We start from the raw sequence: 22,382 nt of genomic DNA, 5'->3' as shown, positions 1-22,382 counted from the left end.
CTTTCCTGGACCGCTGTACAGAAACCTGGGTCCCCAGCAGGGAGAGACACCCGGAGGACCAAACCCGGCCGCGCCCCCACCCCCTCGCCCCCACACCTCATCAGCTGGGAGGACCTGTCTGGGTTGCGTCCCTAGCTCTGGGCGGTTGAGCTGAGACGCCCACGCTCCGCCCCCGGCCCTGATTGGCTGACAGCAGTTTCTCAGGCTGCTTCTATTGGCTGCTGGTGCTCCCACTGCGCCCGCCGGTTGGCCGACCAGCCCGTCGCCGCGGCAACGCAGGTTGTTGTGGTTCCGCGTGGTGCTGGGAGTTTGGGGTTGGCTCCTCCTTGCCTGCTGGGAACAAACTCCAACCTGCCGGGGCCCAGGCCGCACTCAGGAAGACTCTCGGCAAGTTGGTGAGCTGGGGTGGGCAGGCGTGGAATGGGGGCGCCCTTCCGGGCCCTGGCCGCGGGCTGCAGTGCAGAACTCACTGTGCGGGGCTGGTGCGCGCCGAGGCTGGAGGGAGGGCACCACCTCCTCGCAGCCAGGTTTGGGTGAACAGCGGCCGATCCCAGGGCGGGGACTTCCAGCCGGGCCAAGTCCCACGGCTCCTAAATTACCTGCTGAATGGAGTGAACATGGGGCGAAAGCCAGGGCAGAACCTCCCAGCCAGGCCAAGTGCCCCAGTCCCTTGATTATTCACTGTAAATAATAGTAAATTATTTTTTTTACTGGTAAAATACCTGGTAAATACCAGGCATGACATGCCTCGTGCTGTGTATCAGGCTTTGCGTATGCCCCTGTTGTGTACCCTGTGTGCACGTGCCCCTGCTGTATACCCAGCCTGGATGCGTTCCTGCCGGATACTGGCGTGATGGGCTGGCTTCTCTTTACCCGCAGGGCGCCCTGCGAGCACGTGCCCCTGCTGGATAATCTGCGTGGACGTTCAAGTGCTTGGCGACCGGGAGGTGCCTGCGGGCGTTGGTCAGACCGTAAGGGGTCGCGGACTTTGCTTCCGTAGCTGCAGCTCTTGGCCGGTCCAGACCGGCTGCGCCCATCTCACCTGTAAACACAAGGTCCAGCAGTGTCTGCCTCTTCCCGCTGTGCTCGCAGCGTGGGACCATGAGGAACACCAGCAAGGAACTCCAGGGCGCCGCGGCGCAACGCTACGCTCCCTGCGGTGAGTGCGCCTCAAACCGCGCCTAGGCCAGAAAGATCCAAGTGCGTCCACGTTGCTTGCAGGATGGGCTGTGGACCCACCATTTTGGGGGTATCGTGGGGGAGTCCAGGAGAGTATGGAGGGGCGATGGAAGGAGTAAATGGTGAAACCGACAAGTCATACTTTGTAAGAAGGCTGCAAACTGCTCTTGAGTGTCAAGTCAAGGCTTAAAGAGGCTCTTGTTTTTTATTTTTTTTTATTTTCAACAAGAGCGTACCAGGGCTACCTACTATTGTTGCCTTAGTTATTGGAGCAATAGGTCGTCCTGAATGTTGACTTTCAGGAACTTTCTCTTTCAGCTGCACCCAAACTCTGTGTTGCCTAAGCTTGCACACCTAGCAAGTGGCCCCAGAGTTGGAACTTTTAATCCCTGCTCTCTGAGGCTGCAGCAGAGGACAAGAGCCTGTGCCCCGGTGGCTATGTGGGTGCAAAACACTGCTTTGTGGCTTAAAGACCAGGAAAGCTGAGGGGTCTTGGATTCTGCTCACATTCTCACAGCCTCTGTTTCCTCACTGATAAAATAAGGGTACAAATACCCCCCATATGAGAAGGTAGTGAAGGCTATATAAAGAAAATCTACAGGCTAGTAAGCAAGCTGGTATCATGCAAACACTAACAATTTTTGAGTGCTAAAAGATAACTAACTCTTAGTCCCTTCAGCCCTCTGTGTGAGTGCATGTGTGTCTGATTCAAGCCCTGGCCAAGTTCCTCCTTTGTACACATTTCTAAATGGCCAGACAGATTAGAGTTCAGTGCCTGGCCAAAGCTTCCAGTAATGAGAAGAAGGCTAAAGACACACTGTTCTCTGTGGATTAATTAGTAATCAAAACAAAGAGAGGAAAAATAAAGCAAGAATCAAACGCCTTCCCTCTAAAAGAAAAAATATTTTAGGGCGGCACCTGTGGCTCAGTGAGTAGGGCGCCAGCCCCATATGCCGAGGGTGGCGGGTTCAAACCCAGCCCCGGCCAAACTGCAAAAAAAAAAAGAAAGAAAAAGAAAAAATATTTTAGCTGAATACGATCAGAGTATGAAGCTGCTGAACTCTTCATTTTTAAATCGATTCTCTGTGTTCTCTGGTGCAGTTCTTTAAAACTTTCCTAATTTTTTCTTTTCTTTTCAAAACTGCATAATGTTGATTCAGCTATTTAATGTCCTTTAAATACTTAAAAGATTTTCTACGTCAACTACTATCCATTTTTATGTAGTAAACCCAGCTTTACTTCTAGGTAAAAATTGAATGTGTATGTCTATGTTTGTAGCTTTAGGGGATGGTTGCTTTTTATTGTTTCTCTGTGTTTATGTGAATTGATTTATTCAGTGTTGTTTTCCTATATGATTACCATTCCCCAGAGCATAATAACCAACAAGGTATCTATTTACCTATATATGGGTAGGTTTATTTTAAGAAATTAGCTCCCATGATTATAAAGGCTGGCAAGTTCAAAATTTGCAGGGCAGCCCACCAGACTAGAGACCCAGGGAAGAGATGATGTTGGAGCTGGTGTCCAAAGGCACTCTGATAGTAGAATTCCCTCTTCCTGCCAGGGTCTCAGTCTTTCTCTTAAGACCTTCAACTGATTGAATGAAACCCACCCACATTTTGGAGGGCAATCTGCTTAACTCAATATCCACTGATTTAAATGTTATTCACATGTAAAAATTTCCTTCACAGAAACAGAATGATGTTTGACAGATATCTGGATATCATGACCCAGACAGGTTGATACATAAAATTAATCATTATACCCACCAAGAATAGGGTATTGTGTTAGACTCTGCATGTTGTGAACCTTTGGTGGTACATTTTGACAAGTGTCACCCAGTGATGTGTGCTTCCTTAATTGACTCTTTTGTGTTTTACACTTTTCCTGAATTCTTTTTCAAAGTTTTCAATCAGTGGTGATATTTTTCCTTGTATTTGGGCATCTGGTTTATTAATTTCTGATTGATAAAGAGGCCAGTGTCTTTCTTGCCAACGTGCTCTGAGGCCTGTGCTGCCCTGATGGTGTGGTCTGCACAAAGGCTTCTCCTAGAGGAGAGAGTCTGCCCTGACCCGGGAGTCCCCCTGGAGCCCACACGGACTGCACCCCTGTCCCCCTGCCCTCCAGATTGGTATTACCACCACCCCGTGAAGCTGTCTGAGAAGGCCGTGGATGCCCCGCCAGCATCCCAGATCCCAGGTCTCAGCCACTGGGGAGACTCATATGAGAATATGCTTGGGAATCGGAGATACTGGATAAAAGAAACAGATTCGGAGTATGTGAAGCTCGCCAAACAAGGCGGCAGGTCTGGTAAGCCCCCACACTGGGACTTCTGTCCCCTTGCAACATTGAGGCTTTGGTGGGAAAAGAGGGAGTCTTTGTGCCTGAATTTCTTCCACAAAAAAATAGTATAAGAAAATTTAAGTGTTTTACTAAAGGCCTTTGGGGGGGGTTTGTTTGGTTGGTGTTTATGTTTTTGACAAGGTCTAACTATGCCTCCCAGGCTAGAACAGAGGCATCGTCACAGCTCACAGCAGCCTCAAACTCCTGGGCTCAAGTGATCCTCCTGCCTCAGCCTCCCAAGTAGCTTGGACTACAGGTGTGCACCACCACACCCAGCTAATTTTTAAGTGTTGTTTTTTAGAGATGAGATTTTGCTGTTTTCCAGGCTGGTCTCGAACTCCTGGCCTCAAATGATCCTACCACCTTGGCCTCCCAAAGTGATGGGAGATAAGCCTAAGCCACTGTCTAGACCAATGATAAATTGGAAATTTAGATTGATTAAGTAGATCTTAGGATATGCATAATCTTCAGGGATGAACTCTTGTTTATGAATTAGACCTAATAGACTGAGTTCGCAGAATTGGCTGTGTAGGGTATTTCTTCTAAGTGATACCTGTCCAACCTTCCCCTAGCATTTTATTTTCTTACTGCGAAGAGATCTCAGGAAGTTGCCTGCTCCAGCAGAGAATTGGCTTTGCACTACAATGTCTTGCACTACAATATCTTTGCTTGCTGTAACCAATCCTTGACTGATTTGTGAAAAGTTTTTTTCTTGTTATTTGTTCTCATTGCTCCTTGCCCTTTGTATGAAATGTTCTTTTTTTGTTGTTGTTTTTTGAGACAGAGTCTCACTCTGTCATCCTGGATAGGGTGCTCACAGCATAGCTCACAGCAACCTCAAAGTCCTGGGCTCAAATAATCTTCCTGCCTTAGCCTCTTGAGTAGCTGGGATTATAGGTACCCACCATCATACCTGGCTAGTTTTTCTATTTTTAGTAGAAGTGGGGGTCTCACTTTTGCTCAGGATGATCTTGAACTCCTGAGCTCACGCAATCCACCTACCTTGGTCTCCCAGAGTGCTAGGACTATAGGCGTGAGCCATCATGCCCAGCCTGTATGAAAATGTTTTAAATAATAAAGACCACAGATAAGTTTCATGATATAGATGAGGATCAAGCTTTTATACAAGATTTAATTGAGAAAGTACTGCTTGACTATGCAGAAAACTAAGGCATTTGAGTTGAATAGAAATCACTGATCAAAGGGTTCAGAGACCATGTCTGAAATGTCTCAGGGCCAGTGACATAGAGAGACACTAACTTTTTCTCCCCTCCAGTTATCATTACCACTATGAAGATTGTCGGTGAGAAAATGGAAAATGAAGTGGCAATATCTTCCCTTTCATATTAAAAAGCCTGCACCAGGCCTGTAATCCTAGCACTCGGGGAGGCAAGGTAGGAGGATGCCTGGAGCTCAGGAGTTCAAGACCAGCTTGAGCAAGAGCCAGACCTCTGTCTCTCCTAAAAATAGAAAACCTAGCTGCACGTTGTGGTGGGTGCCTGTAGTCCCAGCTACTCAGGAGGTTGAGGCAAGGGGATTGCTTGAGCCTGAGAGTTTGAGGTTGCTATGAGCTATGACATCACAGCACTCTAGCCTGGGCAACAGAGTGAGACTGTCTCAAAAAAAAAAAGCCTGCACCAAGCTATTTGATGGACTGAGTGTAAAGCACATACAATAGGACCTAGCCAGGTTTTCTGTTGGTTAAAAGGACATTAGTGGGACAACTGGCACTGAATAAGGTCTGTAAATTAGTTGAAAGTATCACATCAGTACCAATTTCTTGGTTGCTGTCATTGTGCTTTGCTTGTGTGAGGACTGTCTTTTGGAAACATCCTGAGTTACAGAGAAATGAAGGCAGTCATGATGCCCACATGATGCCCAGTGATTATGGAAACAAAAGTGACATGATAAAGATAATGAGAGGCAGACAGGGACTGAGAGAGAGAATGATAAAGCAAACGTGATGAAATGCATAGCATTCAGGGAGTACGGGGGAATTCATGCTATTCATGCAATTTTTCTGTAAGTAAAAGTCAAAAAATAGAAAGTCAGAAATTTCTTACTGATAGGGATTAATCAGTAGCGGTTGTCTGCTGCTGTCATGGGATTTTCTTTTTTTTTCTTGAGACAAGAGTCTCACTTTGTCACCCTTGGTAGAGTGCCATGGCATCATAGCTTGCAGCAACCTCAAACTCTTGGGCTCAAGTGATCCTCTTGCCTCAGTTTTTCATTTTTTGTAGAGATGGGATCTCACTTGCTCAGGCTAGCCTTGAACTCCTGAGCTAAAGGAATCCACCCACCTCAGCCTCCCAGAGTGCTAGGATTACAGGCATGAGCCACCACGACCGGCCTAGCATTTCTTTGTGATCTTTATAATCAGGAAAACCAGTTCTTCCCACTCCCTGCCCTGAGCCACCATGGAAGGCAGGGGTGTGAGTCAGAAAGCAAGCACTGAGTCGGGAGCTGGCCTGTCTCTGAGAGGGTCGCTGTGCTCAGTCATTCCCAGGGTTGGTTCCAGTGTGGCTCATAAATCCCCCAAGAGTCTTGCAAGGGGCCTCACCCCTCTGGAAATTTGGATGGGGCAGCTTCTCTTAGAAATGGCAAGTGTTGGGGGGTGGGAAGTCAGGGACAGCCCCACAGTGGCAGAGGAGGACATTCAGGCTGTCCTATGTTATAAGAATGGTGTCCGGGTGGCTGAGGGTGGGACACCTGGTAAGCCTAGCCCCTGAAGATGTGAAGAGTTGGGGGATGGGCCTGTACAGATGCCGCTCAGAACCAGGGCTTTGTCCAGATCCGCAGAGAAAGAGCACGCGGGACATCCCTGCCTGAGCACCAAGCGGGGCCCTCCCCATCGGCTGGGGCAGCGCAGGGGAGGGCCGGGAATGTTCTGTTAGCCCCTAGAGCCAGGCAACCCCAGGGAGATGGCACAGCTCCCTTTGTAATGCTGGGTGCCTGCACAGGGGTAATGGGACCACTCACATGTGTCATTTCTCTTTGAGATTTGCTGATGCACTTGGCCCCCGGGACAAGGAAGGGCTCCGCAGCTGCCTACTCCCTGCCAGACTGGTATATCCACCACAGCAAGCCGCCAACGGCCAACCAGCGGGAGTGAGTATTTTAGTGTACACACATTTTTGTTTATCGTTATAGGGAAAAATCAGTCCAGTTTGAATTTTAAAAATACAGACATCTAATACCAACACTAACCATGTGATATCGCAACTCCAGGCACTATTTCATAATAGCCAGCTCTTTGGGTTAGGCAACTAGCCTAAGTTGTCAGAAAACCCAGAGCTCCAGAAACCAACAGCATTTTGTGCTGTCTTGAGTCATGTGTCTCCGGACTCTGCCTTGGTCAGTTGCCTCCGTTTGTGTTCTCTGTACAAAGCATCCTTGCTAACAATGAAAGGCAGTGGATAAAGCTGGAAATGTCTAAATTTCCATGATGATTACAGAGTTAGGGAGCCCTTGTCCCCCGTACTGTTTGTACTGTTTGAAATGTCTAAGAAATTCCTTTGTGTGGGCATGTAAACTTCATCATCAAAACCATTTCTCTTGAACTGAGAAGTGACATGAAAAGTCATTTTTGGACCACTTGTCCATTTTTTGAACTTGGCTTGCAAAATAGGAGCACCGTAGATGTGTTTTAAGCCATTATCCAGTGTTATATGAACATCCTGCATATGGTCAAATGCAGTTTTGTCTTCAGGATTCTGGTTCCTCCTGCTCTTTAAAATGAATGCCGTGTGCTAACACAGCTTACCTCTGATGTTAACATCATATGGTAGAGAGAAGGGATGAGCAGAGCAATACAGAGCCTTAGAAAGAAAAGCAGTAGCCTTGGGGGGACACGTGTGCTGCCTGCTTGTGGCTGCAGGAGAGATGGCAGGCAGCCTGGGGTGGCTGCGACCCCAGTGTTGCTGGCTGCTGGGGCGGGTTGGGTTTCTTCAGCACTCTTGATCCTATGGCTTCTCCCACTTACCTGAGACTCCCAACTGAGGGGTGCCCAGGGGTCCTGCGGCTACTAGTCTCTTTGCAGCCACACACCCTGCAGCCGAGGATGGTTTCTGTCGAAGCTGATGGGTAAATCTGGGGTCGGGGTGGACTTCACACTGCTGGCCCTGCCCTGGGCGTGCACTGCCTCCTGTACCCCCTAGCACGTGGGCTTTTCCCTCTGTCCTTTCTGCCTCTCCCCAGCCGTCCGAGGGAGCTCCCATCCCTTTGCTGTCTTCTCCCACCCTTTGTTATCAATCCTCCAAGCCTTCCAGTAGTGATCTAGTTCTGGGGTCTTTAGTTTCTTCCTTTCTCTTGGAAGCTCGTCCTCCTCCAACCTGAGGGCCACCTTCTCCAGGGCCCCGGACAGTCAGAGGAAGGATGTGGAGAGGAACGGGAGAGATCTTTCCTTCAATGTGGAGAGGAACAGGAGAGATCCTTCACTCACTGACAATCTGGGAACCCAGGAGCTATGACTTAGCACTGCTTAACAATTTTTGGAACTGTCCCTCCCTTTGTTAATTTCAGTGCTGTCTGTCCCTGTGGCTTTTTCGTGCCCACAGACATCTTAGAAATAGGAGGGTGGGGGTGGTGCCTGTGGCTCAGTAAGTAGGGCACCGACCCCATATACCGAGGGTGGCGAGTTCAAACCCAGCCCCGGCCAAACTGCAACAAAAAATAGCCGGGCGTTGTGGTGGGCGCCTGTAGTCCCAGCTACTCGGGAGGCTGAGGCAAGAGAATCACCTAAGCCCAGAAGCTGGAGGTTGCTGTGAGCTGTGATGCCACGACACTCTACCAAGGGCGATAAAGTGAGACTCTGTCTCTACAAAAAAAAAGAAATGGGAAGGTGGTCACTGGGGCCCCTTGCTCCTCACAACCCCTTCTCTCACCTGTGCTTCCCTAGCAGCTCTGCTGCACTCATGGCTTCTTCTCTTAACTGAGGGTCTGCAGCCATCTCCCAAGCCTGTGTTCCCAGCGTCCAGCTGTCCCCTCCCCAGGCCGGTCCCACCCCAGGCCCGCCCCTCTCCGGGCTCGCTCCGCCCCTGCCCCGCCCCTCTCCGGGCTCGCTCCGCCCCTGCCCCGCCCCTCTCCGGGCTCGCTCCGCCCCTGCCCGCCCCTCTCCGGGCTCGTCCCGCCCCAGGCCCGCCCCTCTCCGGGCTCGCCCCGCCCCTGCCCCGCCCCTCATGCATGCCCCGCCCCTCCCCGCGCCGTCTGGAGGCCCGCGCCTGCCTGCTTTCCTGCGGTGGTGCTCAGGACCGCCCTCCTTGGCCTTTGCACCTGGGGCCGCTTCTCTTCCTGGAGCCTAGCGTCCCGGTGCTTACTGATGCGCAAGTGCAGACAGGACAGGATGTGGCGTTGTCTCTGGATCCCCTCAAACACCGCGCGTGGGAGGGGTTGCTGCCGTTTCTGGCTTGACTCCAGCGTGTTCCCCCATTAAAGCCTTCAGGTTCATTGGTACCTTCAGGCATTAACTAAAGGCTAAGTGGTACGAGTGTTTTTGGGTGACCCTCTTGAAGGCATCATTTGTTTCAGAAGGCCGGATGGAAGTTTAAATACCCTCCTTAGAAATGACATCCAGCAGAAGGAGGTTATTATTATTTTAAATGATCATGTTAAATGGTAAATGTTAGGGGTAATTTCAAACTAATCGAGATAGTTGTTTTATAATATATCTGTTTTATAAATTCTTATTGTAGTATATCTTGTTGTAATTCTGTTGCGATCCTATGATTTTGGAGTTGACCTCAGATCTTGGGAGGCAGACCCTGGAAAAGGGTTGGTGTGTTTATTCAGCAGGGGCAGGAGGGAAGGGCCCACCTGTGCTTTCGAGGCAGATGGGCGGTATTATTCTGTGAAGATAAAGACACATCGAGAGGGAGAAAGAGACAGGGAAAGAGAGGGAAGATGAGAGAGAGAAAGGAAAACGACAGAAGAGAAAGGGAGAGACAGGAGGGAGAAAGAATCAAGAACAGGGGAAGGAGAGGGAGGGAGGGAGGCAGGGGCCGGTGCCGCTCCCCTCTGTGCTGACTTAGCTGACTGTCGGTCCTTGCAGAGTTCCTGCCTTCTGCATGCCAGACTACATGGTTTATGAAGAATTTAACCCTGATCAGGCCAACGGTAGCTATGAGTCCAGAAGGGGGCCCTTCGACTTCGACATGAAAACGATTTGGCAAAGAGAGGCCGAGGAACTTGAAAAGGAGAAAAAAAAGGTGACGGGATCCCACATAAATAGAGGGCAACCACATCTGCTGTGCTTCTGTGGCCCGAAATGATTGAGTGATGTGATGTTAGCTGCTGGTGGTGTCTTGTGTTGCCCATGACATTGGCCACGTGTTCTGTATTTTAAGTTAGGAGCTGCTGCCAGGCAAACAGCCACCATACTATTAACTTTCGTCCTCTTTTCATGAATATTGGCTTTAAGAGGTAAGGTTATATTTTACTGAATGGCTTTTAACTGATCTGAGAATAAATTAGCATAGCACTTCTTATCTGGCACGTGTGTCATACAAAGGAGATTTTATCTTTACTTATTATCTTGTTTCTGAATATTTCTATTTACTTAAGCATCTAGGTTAAAACTTTCCTGTAATACTCTATTTATTTAAGAGAGAGGGTCTCAAGGCCAAGTGCCGGGGCACACACCTATAATCCTAGCACACTGAGAGGCCGAGGCAGGTGAATTCCCTGAGCCCAGAAGTTCAAAACCAACCTGAACAAGAGCTAGACCCCATCTCTACTAAAAGTAGGAAAACTAGCTGGACATTATGGTGGGTGTTTGTAGCCCCAGTTATTCGGAAGGCTGAGGCAGGAGGATCACTCGAGCCCAAGAGTTTAAGGTTGTTGTGAGCTATAATATGCCACAGCACTCTATCCATGTGACAGAGCGAGACTCTGTCTCAAAAAAAAAAAAGGGCAGCACCTGTGGCTCAGTGAGCAGGGCGCCAGCCCCATATACCGAGGGTGGCAGGTTCGGACCCAGCCCTGGCCAAACTGCAACAAAAAAATAGCCGGGCGTTGTGGCAGGCACCTGTAGTCCCAGCTGCTCGGGAGGCTGAGGCAAGAGAATCACCTAGGCCCAGGAGTTGGAGGTTGCTGTGAGCTGTGTGACGCCACGGCACTCTACCGAGGGTAATAAAGTGAAACTCTGTCTCTACAAAAAAAAAAAAAGGAAAAGAAAAGAAAAGAAAAATAGGGTCTCACTGTCACCCATGCTACTGTGTAGTAACATCGTCATAGCTCACTGCAGCCGTGAATTCCTGGGCTCAAGTGATCCTCCTTGAAGAACCCAAGTAGCTGAGACTACCAGTATGCACCTTGAAGAACCCAAGTAGCTGAGACTACCAGTGTGCACCACCACTCCCAGCTAATTTTTTTTTTTTTTTGAGACAGTCTCACTTTGTCTCACTCAGTAGAGTGCTGTGGCATCATAGCTCACAGCAACCTCAAACTCTTAGGCTCAAGTGATTCTTTGTCTCAGCCTCCCGAGTATCTGGGACTACAGGTGCCCGCCACAAGGCCTGGCTACTTTTATTTTATTTTATTTTTTTTTGTAGAGACAGAGTCTCACTGTACCGCCCTCGGGTAGAGTGCCGTGGCGTCACACGGCTCACAGCAACCTCTTAACTCTTGGGCTTAGGCGATTCTCTTGCCTCAGCCTCCCGAGCAGCTGGGACTACAGGCGCCCGCCACAACGCCCGGCTATTTTTTGGTTGCAGTTTGGCCGGGGCTGGGTTTGAACCCGCCACCCTCGGCATATGGGGCTGGCGCCCTACTCACTGAGCCACAGGCGCCGCCCCAGGCCTGGCTACTTTTAGAGATGAGGTCTTGCTCTTGCTCAGGCTGGTCTCAAACTCGTGATCTCAGGTGATCCACTGATCTTAGCCTTCCAAGTGCTAAGACAGGCGTGAGCCACTGCACCCCACTACCCAGCTATTTTTTTAAAGTATTTTGTGGAGATGGGTTCTTGCTGTGTTGTCCAGACTAGTCTTGAGCTGTTGGGTTCATGCCTCCTCCTGCTTGGGCCACCACAGTGCTGGCATTACAGGTATAAGCCACTGCGCCCGGCTTCTTTATTGATAACAAGGAAAAGAAAATGAATTCTCTTTTTCTGAACGAACTCCCAGTAGTGTATTTGGCCAAGAAGGAGTAATGAAGCTTTCTTAGGGGATTTATGTTTAGAAAAGAGCAGTTGAGGGTGGTGCCTGTGGCTCAAGGAGTAGGGCGCCAGTCCCATATGCCGGAGGTGGTGGGTTCTAAACCCAGCCCTGGCCAAAAACCACAAAAAAAAAAAAAAAAAAAAAGAAAAGAGCAGTTGAGAAACCCTAGAGCTGTCTCTATTGGTGACAAGTTGTTGTGCTGTATTGGTTATGAAGCCTGTCCCATCCTCTGTACTTGGTGCTGTGAAGGGGACAACAATTAGGCCATAGCCCTGCAGAGGCCTCACCCTCCCCTTGTGGGTACCAGCACTGTGTCTGAAATTGGTCTCAGTTCTTGGGACACTTGGGTTAATGAGTGAAATGAGGAAATGATGAAATCATATTAAAAGGGGCAGTAATATAATCCTAGCCCTCTGGTCCTCCAAGGCAGGTGGATTGTTTAAGCTCATGAGTTTGAGACCAGCCTGAGCAGGAACAAGGCCCTATCTCTAAAATAATAGCCAGGCGTTGTGGTGGGCGCCTGTAGTCCCAGCTACTGGGAAGGCTGAGGTGAAAGAAAGAAAGAAGGAAAGGGAGGGAGGGAGGGAGGCAGTACTGTTTGATACTGAGAACAAGAGTGAACACGAGAGTGATCCCTGTCACTTGACAGGTGATCATTTTGACTGGGGACAGATTGGATGTGTTTTAGTGTGGGCAGAAGTTAGCATCGTGCAGCATCTATGCCTGACTCCCAGAGAAACCCCTCAGTTTATTTTGGGGACTTGAGGAATTGGGTGCCAAGTGGAACCTCAGCTGGCTGCAGTGAGTCACTTGTTCCTTCTTCATGACATCCTCAGAGTCCAGCTGTGCTTCTGGCGTTGGGCGGTCACGTGATCAGTGAAAACGGGCCGTTCTGAGGACCTGGTCTGTTTCTCCGTACTGTGAGGCTTCAGCCTCAGGACCAGGGCCTTCCACAGTCCCTGTTGTTCACTGTTTGTTGTTCCTCCTGCGTAGATGACATCTTTATTTGAATACAGCAACCACTTTTGAATTTCTGGCACAACCGTTTTGTTGAATGGGATTATTGTTGAATTGTATTTCATTCAGGCTGTTGAGCAGAAAAATAATTATCACACCACACCAAAAGCTCATTTCCTACTTGTTTTGTACCTTTGCTACTCTTGGTGAACTTCCCTTTCCTCTGGTGTCTGGGCTGTTGAATTTTCCTTTCCTCTGGTGTCTGAGTTGTTGAATGCTTTCCAATAACTCGGGGTTTTGTGTCTCCTCACACAGGTGAAGCTCCCAGCCATCAACTCAAAGTATACGAGCAAAGTGGGGACCCCACTTGGCCCTAAAGACCCTTCTGGAAGCAGGCTGTCCTTCCCTCCGATGTAAGTGCTTGAGCTGCTTGGTTTCTGTGTGGGTTAGGGCTGAGTTTGTCTCCAACCTCCCATCCGTGATAGTGACAGCAAATGTACACTCTGGCCCCCCATGCCTGGCTGGCCTCCTCCACAAGCCTCCTCACTGCAGTTTTCAGTTCTGATGTTTTGTTTTTTTTTTTGTAGAGACAGAGTCTCACTTTATGGCCCTCGGTAGAGTGCCGTGGCTTCACACAGCTCACAGCAACCTCCAACTCCTGGGCTTAAGTGATTCTCTTGCCTCAGCCTCCCGAGTAGCTGGGACTACAGGCGCCCGCCACAACACCCGGCTATTTTTTGGTTGCAGTTTGGCCGGGGCCGGGTTTGAACCCGTCACCCTCGGCATATGGGGCCGGCGCCCTACCGACTGAGCCACAGGTGCCGCCCAGTTCTGATGTTTTTTATGTCGCCAAGGCTTGATCCCAGATGTCTGTGCCTTGTAAGTGCTCCAGCTGTGTATCCAGCTGGAAGATATATTAGGTATTTGTTGATCTTCCAGCTGCAGTGTGAAATCCCTGAGACCTTGGGTGTCTCCTTACTTTCCTGGAATCCTAGGCAAGTGCTGGGATAAATGTCATTAATTGCCTGACTAATGTTCCAAACTTCTCATCCCAGGAGGAAAGAACAGTCAGTTACATTGCACTGTGATAGATGCCGCCTGAGCACCAAGCTTAGAATGGGAGGGAGGGGACATTCATATATATACATATGCATGAGAGAGGCTGAGAGTGAGCAGAGGAGTGCGTGCCACTAGAAATAGCCTGGACAGCAAAGTGATCTTCAAGGAGGAGGGAGCCAGTAGTGTGTCACCTGCCTAACTTAGAAGCTCATGCTGCCTCCAGGTGTCAGCTGGCACTTTTCAGTGTGATCTGTGAACAGACAGCAGGTGCAAAAAGCTAAGGTAATAATGATAAAAGACAGGGGACGAAGCTGCATTTGGGAGCAAACCAGCAGCAGGTGACGTTTGCTAAGGACAAGAAGGAACTAATCTAAGAAAATAGTCATTTCTTGTACCAAAAGGTAGTTCTGGTGTCTTCTGAAGAAGGCTTCCCTGAGAAATACTAGAATTATTACTGATTTTTAATTGGCTATCAGAAAGAAAGATTTTGGAAGCTGAACTAAACATGCTCCCACTCGGGTATGAGGGATGCTTGGAAATACACTTCTTTATACTTAAAAATGGAAAAAGTAACAGAGAGATGGAAAGAGAGAGAAACAGGGTGTGGGGGGAGCAGGAGGGAAGAGCCCAAGACACAAGAAGCGGCTGTGTGTGCTCCCTCCCTGTTACATTTCAAGAACGAGCAACGCAGCTAACTCGCCATTTTGTTCCCCAGTACTGTTTCTGGTTTATCACTCATCTTTGTACTTAAGTTTAACATCACTTTCTCTCTTTTTGAGGCCTGGCCAGAAAACCAGTTCACCAACAAACTTTTCCAAACTTATTAGCAATGGTTATAAGGATGAGTGGTTACAACAGCATCGAGCCAATTCAGACAAGAGGACCCCAAAGACACCCAGGGCATCTACATCGTCATCTCAGCCCACACAAGACCTGGAAGGGCCCCAGGATGCAGAGACACCCCAAGACACAGAGGCTCCAGAAGGCTCTGGAAACGCTGAAGGTGGGGGGCACCAGCAATCCATGTTTCCCCTGAGAATTGGGTTAACTGCGGTGTGAGCAAATCACATTTTTGTTTCACAGTGTATCTCCTAATGAGACACAGTCCTGCTGACTGTGTTAACAAACACACAGCAGCACTCGGGTTATACATAAACATGCTAATAACATGCATGTTATAAATAAACATGCTAATAACATACATGTTATACATAAACCTGCTAATAACATACATGTTGCTTTTTCTTCTTTATTCAGATGAATGGCAAAAGTCATGAGTTCTGGGGCTTCACACATGTTTTTATTTTTCAAAAAATTTGATAGTCCATTTGATACACTAAATAAAAAATATACCAAATAGTATCAATTTCAGTCTCGCGGATCCAAAAGGTTCTGACCCTACGATGCTCAGACTTCTGCATACGCAGCTGGTCTTCTGTGATGTCCTTTCAGAAACAGCTTTCCATGCTTTAAAAAGAAGTCAAAATTCAGACGTGAAATTACTCCATTAGCAGCATTTCTTAAGCTTTGAATAATTCAGAACGTTCTCTGTGATTAGATGTTCAAAATACTGTATCAGTTTTTTAACTGTCACAGAAAGAATTTGTCACATTCTTCAGACACATCCATCTTTTTTTTTTTGCAGTTTTTGGCCAGGGCTGGGTTTGAACCCGCCATCTCTGGCATATGGTGCTGGCGCCCTACTCCTTTGAGCCACAGGCACCACCCTAGACACATCCATCTTAAAGACTGTTGAATACTGAGTTTAGGTCTGCAGCTCTATTAATTATTGACCGTTTGGGCAGCTTATAATTACTATAGAGCCTTCATTCCTTTGATAAGGAGAATAAGATCTGCTCTGTCTCTTCAGGCGTTTGAAGCATTTGATGAAACCTTTTGTGAGGTCTCTACTTGCTCTTTGCCCCCAGCTCCTGGCTGTGTTTGTTGAGTGAGGTCTGCCATTTCCAGGCCAGCTCATTCCTTTGTCCTGATGGATGAGCTGGTGACGAGTTCACATCCAGTTTCGTTAAAAAGTGCCCATTGAACTTTACAGTGTCAACAGTCTTTTATGACTTTTGTTGTTTTGAGTAATATAGACATTTTACTAAATCTCGAAGTAATTATAACTTACTTTAATGCTTCCTTAAATCGAAGAATCAATGTATTTTATTACAGAGTCTTCTCCAAGTGAGAGTTTATAGAGAAACTGTCCTGCATAGAAATACAAAAGTGTCTTATACAGAAAAGCCTAAGGAATGTTAGTCCTGTGATCCGGGACTGTGCCCTCAGGGCAGCCTTCAGTGTCCTTCAAACTGCAGGTATCCTGACACAGAAGCCTGTGCCACAGGCTTTTTTCATTTAGTTATTTGTTTTTTATTTTATTCATTTTTTCGAGACAGAGTCTCACTCTGTCACCCTGGGTAGAGTGCTGTGGTGTCAACCGAGCGCACAGCAAACTCTTGGGCTTAAGCGAGAGATCCTCTAATGTCAGCCTCCCTGGCAGGTGAGACTACACGCACCTGCCACAACCCTGGCTAGATTTTCTGTTTTCAGTAGAGACAGGATCTCACTCTTGCTCAGGCTGGTATTGAACTCCTAAGCTCAAGTGATCCACCCGCTTCGGGCTGCCAAAGTTCTAGGATTACAGGCATAAGTCACCACGCCTGGTTTAACATTACTTTACGTATTGCGATTTTTTTCAGCTATCCTAGATGTGTTGGCATGCCGGAGGTGGCCTTTAGGTAACTGGTACAGTATTGTACTTTGAAAGGGGCTGATCTAAATGAAACTTAGGGACAAATGCCACCCAGAGGCAGACAAACTTGGCCTGAGCTCCCTCCCCTCTGTCTGCTTATCTCCGGGACGCTGTACTCACCCTGTTCAATCCCGTACAGGACATTTATGTGAACACAACTTTAGCAACACGCACAGGCAGGACTTGTGAGTCTAAATGTTTAATGTGTGTTACGGGTCCCTCTCTTTTGTCTGTCAGTGCAAAAGTTGGACTCTTTTATGTTTCCAATGTAGGATTTGTGCTAGGAAGTAGGATCATACACTCAATTGTTATGTAGACTTCAGGAATAATCCTTATGAACAGGCATAAAAATATGAGTTTATTTTATTTCAGACTGATAATTTATAGGGAGTGTTGCCATTGTCTGTCTACTCATTTATTGACTTTACGTTTCAGGCCCCGAAGGATCTCCATCCCCATCCACACCAGCGGAGCTCGAGTAAACCTCGATGCAGGATGTATTCAGGATAACTTTTTTAGTGCCTAAAAATGCTATTACTCTGCTAACAGCTATATTTATAAGGCTCCTGTTATATTTTATTGATATATATTCTTATATTCTTATATTTATCTTGTAGTAGTTTTGACATTGCGTGATAGTGCAAGTGTTGAGTTTTGTTTGAAGCATTTCTTCATTTCTCTGGGGTGTTACACACGTACTCGGTAAATATAACTAAGGCCTCTGCTACCTTTTGCCTTGCTGACCTGGTCACATCCCAGTGTTTGGGGACCAGTCACTTCCTCTTTGTCATCAGCTAACATCACCTCCTCTTGTGTGAACCACTGTTGGGTGGTGTCTCTACTAGATTCTTACATAGGAGAAACTCGCAGAACAAGCTTTAGGCCTTTTGCATTATTTGGTCCTGTAATCTTTGTAGAAATAACTTCCCAGTTATAAAAAAAGTTAATTCCAAAATATGGTGATATAGTTTAAATGTGAAAACGTTTTAATTTATCATGCCTTGAAGTTGTAAACATTTCATGTAAAACATTGTAACATTGCTAGTTTTAAATTTTTGTTAATACTTTTTACATAAACTGAAGTTCAAAATATGAAGTATTTAAGCTTTTGTATCCTTTAAGCAAAAATATGTTGCATTGTGATACTGAATTTAGCAGGCTGAACAAAAAATTTTAATAGATGGAATTCTCTTGTTTTATAATTTTTTATTGTTTATATATAAGGAATTACCATTAAAAGATAGTTTTATATTTTATACATTTAATTGATTAATAAAATAATAATTTTATGTAGGAAGGTTTTCAGAAAGCCAAATAAGTTCACAGATACTTTACCTTCTTTTCCAGAATAAGCTTATCATGCACTTGCTTACCTAGAATTTAAGTTTCAAATTAGTTTTGTAAATGAGATATTCAATTGAGCGTATATACTTATGTTATTTGATCAAACTGATACATGAGAGAATGTATGCAATGTGTAACAATGTGAATGGCTGTACGTATTGAATAAAAAGAACATTCCATCATAGTAAGTTTACTTTTTTTCTCTTTTTTTCCTCTCCCTTTCTTTTTTTTTTTTAATAAAAATATCTTGTACCTTTATTTACAAGTTAATTTCATAAACTACATTAACATAACTAAACTACAAAGAAAGTCCTTAGCTTTCACCCTTTGTGGCTAGAAAAATAAATTATTTTAATAGCAATCTAAATCTGCCTCCTGATCCAGAGAAATTAATGTATTACATATACACATCATCAAGTTGTCCCTGACCTTTACAAAGACTTCAGAGTAGATACCACTCTTTTAACGTATAATAGAATTGTGAACAATATTTATTTTAAAGAGCTAGAGTAACTTTGTACTAGTTATAACTGAACATAACAAAATATAAAATGTTATAAATCTTATAATCCAGTAATCTGATTTAATTATAATTTATCTGTGGGAACATACAGTATAAATGTGTCAGTCATCCACTATTATATACAACAATTATTTCTGGAGAAAAATTTTACTATGGTCAGAATAAGATTTTATTCTTTTCTTGAAAGCTAACTTTGTTCCCAATAAATATTCCTTTTACTATTTCTGTATAGGACAATATATTCTCAATACCAAAAGAAACAATACCAGTTATTTGACTTTTTGTTTTTTTCTTGCTTGAAACTGTTCTGTTTTGTTTTTTACAGATTTAATTAGCATTGACAATGCAGGATCAATGGACTTCTTTTGTGATTTGTGTTGAATCTCAATCTCGCTCTCTTTTTTCTTTATTGCCTGAGTAAGTTCTTGTTCTTTTTGTTCTCTCTGCCGGGCTTTCTCCTCAAGGATTTTTTTCCATAGCTTTTGTTTTCTTGAAATTAGGATCTGAGGGATCCAAATTGAACAAGTGGGAAGTATACATTGCCTGGAACCGTGCATCACTTACGTTTACCTCAAAGTCATCTTCTAATAATTCTTTCTTTTTCATGAGCTTTTTTTTCTTCTTTTTGCTCAGATTCTGGTGCTCAACAATCTTGTCATAATTGAAGTGTTTCCTGCTGTCCTCCTCCTCATCCATCACCAGCAAAGCCATTTCAGCCTTTTGTCTTTCCGTTTCAGTTTCTTCTTCTGGAGACATGCCATCTTTTGCAGATTTTATTGATTTTTTCTTTATACCTATTTTTTTAACTTCTTCAGCAAAGTATGGGTCATTCAAATCAACATCAGAGGGAAGTTCCTCTTCACTGGCCTCTTCAGCAAGAGCCTTCTGCTTCTTTTTCAGTCTTTTTTTCTCTTTTTTCTTCTCTAAAAATTGTTGCCAAGGAGTCAGTTTATTTTTTCCTTCCAATTTGTTTTTGACCATCTCTTCTGCACTTTCTTTAAGACCTGGGACCCACTTAATTTCCATTTCCATATCATTTTCTTTGCTTTTCTTTTCTTTTTCTTGAATAACCTGCAAGAGCTGCCTATATTTAGCAATCTGCTCTTCATCATCCTTCTGACTTTTCTTTGTTTTTCCATCTTCTTCTATATCAACTCTATCAGCACCTTCTATCTCCTCTTCATCTTCACTAGAAGAAGCTAAGTAGGCTTGAAAATCCATATCCAAAAGTTCTCCCTTTTTAAACTTCCTATTGAATGTTGTAATTCTTTCACGATCAGTCTCATCCCAAGTGATCTCCACCGTTGATGTTCCCATTGCAGCAGATGTGAAATATTTTGGTTTATATGCTGTTAGATCCACTTCTGAGGCTACATCCTTAGGTTCATCATCAAAAGTAATATCATCTGGTATAAACCTTAGATCTAGGAAAGAACAACTACTTTCGAATTCCAGGCCATCACAATCCTCATAAATTTTACTGGCTGTTTCAGGAGAATCACAGTCTACTACTGCGTAATAGTACTTCAGTCGTTTGAACTGATAATCTCTCAATTTCTCTCTAGAGGTCCAGTCCTTTTCGGGGGCATCTTCAGGAATGCTTAATAACTCTACTGGTCCTTGAACTTGTTCTTCCATCATTCTCTCCTTTCCAAACTCTGAAGGATATATCTTTACAGAAAATACAACACCTCCTTTAGGTTTAAATGAATTGAACAGAGCCAGCAAATCTTTTGCCTTTAATCTATCCCAATCCATGTTACAAACTGCTAATGGATGTGTAATCTCATCAGCCCGAGGAGCATCTTTATCTAATTCTCTCCAAGCATGCTCAAAACCAGATTCTTCTGGAAACAAATCTGCCATATCATCTTCTTCTTCAGAACTAGTTTCTATATTTCCTTTACCCTTGCAAGATCAGGACCACTGTCACTTTCATTCTCTTCATTATCCTCATCTTCATCTTCTTCCTCATCTTCCTCTACATTATCATCAGCAACTGAAGCTCTATCAACACCTGTAATCTCACTTTCAGATTCTTCATCACTTCCTATTTCACTAACACTTTCTGAATCTTCCTTCAGAGCACCTTTGTCAAACATTTTGCCGCCCACTGAATTTTCATGAATATCACTGTCTCTTGCTATCACGGGTGGAACTACTGATTGCAATTCTCTTGTCTTAGAACACTTCATCTCAGGAGATTTCACAATGTCAAAGGTGTCAGAGTCTATTTTCCTTAGTTTTCCTTTGGGACAAGAATCTGTGTTATGTTGAACAATGTTTTTTTTCTCTCGTCTACTTTTTTGGGTAAAATCTTTGCTATCTTTCTTTGGACTTGTGTTTGAATCTACCTTAGATTTACATGCATTTTTCATTTTCTGAATTCTTTCAGAATTATGTAAATCACTTTTATTTTCCAAATCCATTTGATTAACTTTCTTGGTTTCTTTGTTTTTCTCAAACAGATTTTTTGGATCTACTTCCTTTTTCATCTGGGGTTTTTTGTTCTTCATTTTCTTTTGATTAAATGTTTTTCTCTCTTCATCGGAAAGATCAGAATCAGAATCTGAAAGGTCATAAAAACGTTTTAAGTCTTCTGTAGTGCTATGGTTGATTGGGCGTCCTCTTTTATCCACAGCATAGTTCAACTTGAACTTTTTGTCATGAAACATGGCTCGAAATCTCTTGTCAATTTTGACTTTTCGATCCTTTTCTGGCATTTCCCAAAATCTTGGGTCCTTTGCAACCTGCCTAAACCTCTGGTCACTCATTATTTCTTGTTTGGACGACATTTTTAAATGTCTTGAACAAATTCTTGCAGAAACCAAATACGTCCGGAAGCCCTCTCACAGTCTCCTCTCCCTTTCTCAAACTGAATTTTTACTCCATTCCCAAACACCCCCACCTTAATGAAAAAATCATAAAGAGCATTAGTGTTCAGCTCCTGAATTTTCTTTCCTCCTTTCCTTACTCTCTTCCTCCCTCCCTCCTTCCCTTTCTTTTCTTTTTTTTTTTTGACAGAGTCTCTCTCACTCCATTGCCGCAGGCTAGACTGCCATGGCCTCAGCCTAGCTGTCAGCAAACACACTCCTGTGTTCAAGCCATCCTCCTGCCTCAGGTTCCTGAGTAGCTGGAACTACAGCATGACACCTGGCCACTTTTTCTATTCTTTTTTGGAGACAGAGTCTCACCTCTACAAAAAAAAAAAATGTATCTGATAAAGGACTGTTATCTAGGGTGGTGCCTGTGGCTCAAGGACTAGGGCGCCGGTCCCATATGCCGGAGGTGGCAGGTTCAAACCCAGCCCCGGCCAAAAGAAAAAAAAAAAAAAAAGGACTTATCTAATATATACAGGGAACTCTTAAAACCTAATGGAGTACAACAACTCAATATAAAAATGAGACAAAGACTTTAACAGACCCCTCGTCAAAGATCTTCCACATCATGTGCCATCGGGGAAATGCAAAATAATATAATCCGCTACCACTGCCCACCTATTAGACTGGACAAATCCAGAACCCTGGCAACACCAAACACTGGGGAGGATGTGGAGCAGGAGGAATTCCGCGTCGTTGGTGGGAACACAAAAATGGCACAACCACTTTTTTTTTTTTTTTTGCAGTTTTTGGCTGGGGCTAGGTTTGAACCTGCCACCTCCAGCATATGGGGCTAGCACCCTACTCCTTTGAGCTACAGGTGCTACTTGGCACAACCACTTTGGAAGATGCTGTGGTGACTTCTTACGAAACAAAACATAATCTTATCACTTGAGTCAGCAATTGCATTCCTTTGTGTTTACACAAAGAAGTCGAAAATTAATTTTCACACAAAAACCTGCACTCAGATGTTTACAGCAGATTTATTCATAATAGCCAAAACTTGGAAGCCACCAACATGTCCTTTAGTAGGTGACCGGGTATAAACTACGGCACATCCAGGCACTCCTCCGTGTTGGGCTGATGAAATAAGCATGTTGTAAAAGCTCACATGGTAAAGAACCACAGTACACCAGGGCAGCCTCCAGCTGAAAGTTGACAGCCAGATGAACGTCCATGTCCTTGGTCATCAG

General features: G+C 45.2%; 2 protein-coding genes across 2 annotated transcripts; one reads left to right on the top strand and one right to left on the bottom strand.

Annotated features, from left to right (window-relative positions):
• The first annotated feature begins 279 nt into the window (after positions 1–279).
• On the top strand, positions 280–17,968 carry C11H7orf57 (chromosome 11 C7orf57 homolog). Its single transcript, XM_053609586.1, has 8 exons — positions 280–395; positions 880–1,159; positions 3,307–3,489; positions 6,522–6,630; positions 9,569–9,725; positions 12,945–13,042; positions 14,468–14,691; positions 16,879–17,968. The coding sequence occupies exons 2-8, from the start codon at positions 1,102–1,104 to the stop codon at positions 16,923–16,925; spliced, it is 876 nt and encodes a 291-aa protein (XP_053465561.1). The 5' UTR covers positions 280–395; positions 880–1,101; the 3' UTR covers positions 16,926–17,968.
• A 62-nt stretch (positions 17,969–18,030) lies between these two features.
• Positions 18,031–21,149, bottom strand: LOC128598806 (ESF1 homolog). The gene is given in 3 exon segments (XM_053609585.1): positions 18,031–18,780; positions 18,782–20,220; positions 20,223–21,149. Coding segments are annotated over 3 exon segments (2,523 nt in total). The 5' UTR covers positions 21,106–21,149; the 3' UTR covers positions 18,031–18,579.
• Between the last annotated feature and the right edge of the window lie 1,233 nt (positions 21,150–22,382).

This window comes from Nycticebus coucang, chromosome 11 (assembly GCF_027406575.1).
Source record: "Nycticebus coucang isolate mNycCou1 chromosome 11, mNycCou1.pri, whole genome shotgun sequence".
NCBI lineage: Eukaryota > Metazoa > Chordata > Mammalia > Primates > Lorisidae > Nycticebus > Nycticebus coucang.
This window is presented reverse-complemented; position numbering and strand designations above follow the sequence as displayed.